Source organism: Haliotis cracherodii, unplaced genomic scaffold, assembly GCF_022045235.1.
Source record: "Haliotis cracherodii isolate W230 unplaced genomic scaffold, xgHalCrac1.p SCAF_3, whole genome shotgun sequence".
Lineage (NCBI taxonomy): Eukaryota > Metazoa > Mollusca > Gastropoda > Lepetellida > Haliotidae > Haliotis > Haliotis cracherodii.
The window spans coordinates 23,466,912-23,470,431 of NW_027266286.1; the positions used below are offsets into that span (position 1 = coordinate 23,466,912).

General features: G+C 41.1%; 1 protein-coding gene across 1 annotated transcript; it reads right to left on the bottom strand.

The window, feature by feature from the left end:
- Window positions 1-2,409: 2,409 nt before the first annotated feature.
- LOC139474960 (uncharacterized) lies at window positions 2,410-3,261 on the bottom strand. The gene has a single exon (XM_071258163.1). The coding sequence runs from the start codon at window positions 3,259-3,261 to the stop codon at window positions 2,410-2,412; it is 852 nt and encodes a 283-aa protein (XP_071114264.1).
- Window positions 3,262-3,520: the final 259 nt, after the last annotated feature.

Consider the following 3,520-nt stretch of genomic DNA (forward strand, 5'->3'; position numbering starts at 1 on the left):
GTGAGGTAACACTCTTGATAATCGTCTCTCTTTATGAAAAACGACATACGAACGAAATTATTACATTAGATTTCTGGTAAAAAGTAAACTGTGGTATCTACAGCACCTTGATCCTTAGTTCCAGGCTATACATCATCAGAAGGTCATAGTGTTATCTCCTTCTTGATAAATAGAATGTCACCATTAAACAAAACGGAATAGTTTTCGAGTTGCCAGTGTTAATTTGCAAGCTTTGCATTTTTCTATCTTCACCCGAGGAAAGGCCTCTTCCAATGAGGTGAGGTGAAATGGGGTTTAACGTCGCGTTCAAGATTGTCGCACTCATATAGCGACGTGCATGCATGTGTGTATGTGGCTGTAGGGACTAATGCCGATTTTATAGTGCTGGCCCACTGAGATACCATGACACAGTTTAACATGAATACCCCGCTCAGATACAGTACACTCTGAGCCGGCCAGCCCTTGTTTTTGCTCCTTAATGCCAAGCACCAGGCAAGGTAACAACAAGTACCTTCTTTTAACGTGTTTCGGTGTGACGCGGCCGGGGATCGAACCCCCGACCTTCCGCTCTCAAGGCGGACGCTCTTCCACTAGACCACGGAGATGGTATCTTCCCATGAATATTAAAGAAGATGATTTACATTTTCTGTTAGTATGCCAAGTAAGTCCCCATGGTCCCTAGTATGGTGATCTCCCTTTAGTTACTGACGATCTCTAGCTCATTTTTATATTGTGTTGTTCACTAATACTTATTACTTTTATATATTCTCAACTAGTTTAAAATAGACTCTGTGATATTCTAGTTATTGTACTGTCCACCGTTGACAGCTTTTTATATTGTATAAATATATGTATTATTAATGTTCTTCTCGTCACGATATGGCTGAAATACTGCCGATGTGACGTTAAATCTTAACTCACTCACTCACTATTAGTATGCCAAATTTATGATATTTTGAGGCACACATATTTTCCCAACAATAACTTAAATAATGAGTACTCCCTCAGAAGTTTACTGCAAACTTCTAACATTGAAACCTTGTCATTATGGTCTTAATACATTAAATATGCCCTAGCTTTACGTGCTTCATTATTATAATTCTAATTTGTGCTTTAATCGCACTCTGTACCTCTTGATATTGTACCACCACTTTGTATATAATACATGTATCTATAATTATAATGTACTTGGACCTGTGGCCTTTATACTGAAATAAACGTCTTCTTTTTCAAAGTCTACAGTAGAACATGTAAGTTCTCATTTAGCCCGACATTCGCGTTTCACATCACGTCCTTGTTGGATAAGTGCAATAATCTTGGAAACGACGTTAAACCCCATTTCACCTCATCACCTCACCTCACCTCACCTCACCTCACCTCACCTTACCTCACATCACATCACATCACATCACATCTCATCAACCTACCTCACCTCACCTCACCCCTCTTCACCTCACCTCACCTCACCTCACCTCACCTTGTTGGAATTGTTTGCTAGAAAACACAAATGGATCATATCCAACCAGTAGAATATTGACCATAAATACATCAGTGTATATTAAGTCATTAGTAACTAGACAAACGCATTATGCTGAGCTGCGGGACAGAAGTTTAAGTACAGTTTATTGTGTTCTTTGGTAACAAGTGAGTTAGTAATGGTACGCGTGTATACATTCGGCAGTGGGTAGACGCATATGGAAAATAACCATAGGTGTCACGAGGAATAATACACAAAGAAGGATAATCAAGAGAGTGAGTGAGTGAGTTGGGTTTAACGCCGCTTTTATCAGTATTTCAGTTATATCGCGGCGTGTCAGCTTAATGTGAGAGGAAAGCCCGAAGTCATACAGGTCTCAGACGTTTACCACTTCTGTGAAACCCACGAGCATGGGTGAGTGAGTTTGGTTTTACGCCGCTTTTAGCAATATTCCAGCAATATCACGGCGGGGGACACCAGAAATGGGCTTCACACATTGTACCCATGTCGGGAATCGAACCCGGGTCTTCAGCGTGACGAGCGAACGCTTTAACCACTAGGCTACCAGACCGCCCCCCACCCCCCACCCCCCACACCAGCCCCTCCTGCCATGTGAACAGACCAGACATTTAAGTGATCGCTGAAACAGAAAAGCCAGTGGCACGATACTGCATCTACGGACTCAGTTGAAACTAATAGAAATGATGTTATGTTTTACTTACGTCTGCAGTATAAACGAAGCTACCACGTACATGTACAACAATTTGATTGACCGTATCTCGAACAACTCGAGAACTGACTTAAAAATCCTACGAACCAAAAACCATGCTTTGAGATTATCCAAAACTTCGATAATCTTCGATGTCTACCGTTAAGGTTGATATGATACGAATAATTCTTTGAGTCAATCCTGTATTTGAGTCGTACATAGATTACGTATCTAGGTACTTAGCCAAAGCATCCTTCTTGTTGCGCTTATTAAAACGGTCCATGTCTGTGACAAAGTTTGACACCTTGGTCTGAAGATGTCTTTGGTGCTTCTTCAAGTCCATGAGGAAACCCTGTCTCTGGTCAAATGGCGTGAAGAGTTTAGGTTCCGACCAGCTTAATTCAATTCTGCTTAATTCTTCCAGCTGCCTCCTAGACCGCGATGCACTCTGGGAACGTGTTGCCTCATTGGTGTATGGTTTGCTAGAATCCACCATGGCTGGAACGGACATTGGTCTCGCTAGTCTGTGACGAGACGATGATGTCATCTGCAAGTACCCTTTGGGCCTAGACTGCTTCCTGTTGTCATCTGTCGGTGTTGTTACCGTTACCTTTTGAATAGGCACAGACACTGGTGCAAATTGTTTCCTGTCACTGATATCAGAAAGCGGGTTCCATTTTGGCAGAACCACATTAAAATGGTTCTTTGCACTGAACCTTTCTCTTTCTTTCTGAAGTCTTCGACTGACGCGAGACGTTTCTGATGAAGATGTACCGTTACCTCCCTCCTCTTGATCTTTGTTAGATTTTGAAAAAATATTTGAAATTTCTTTACTCGTATCTCTCTGATTAACGACTTCTCTCAGACTTTGGATTTTCTCAACGTCCTTCTTTAAATTTTGTATTACGTCATCCTTGTCCTTATTGACCCGGAAGTGAACTTTCTGCAGAGATTCGAGGTGAGAGGTCAGGTTATCACCAAGGCTATCATTGTCCCGGTAGGTAACACTGTAGTCGAGTTTTACAACCCTAAGGTTGCCATTACTCGGAATACTTCGTTGACCACTGGCTGTCATTTTAAAGCTTTTAAATGCTTATAGTTGCATTGCTCACAGCATTGCACGGGTAGAATTAACCATGGCCGATACTGCCTGAAAAATAGAATGGATTGTAATAATATGCACATATTTGATACTCATCACATTTTCATGTGGACATAACAAGATGTTAAGATGGTGTGACATATCATGGTGTTTATATGATGTGACATACCATGTTTATTATATGATGCAATATATCATGGTGTTTATATGATGTGACATATGGTGTTTATAT

Coding starts and splice junctions, on each gene's coding strand:
- LOC139474960 (XM_071258163.1), bottom strand. CDS start 3,261: ATGACAGCCAGTGGTCAACGAAGTATTCCGAGTAATGGCAACCTTAGG.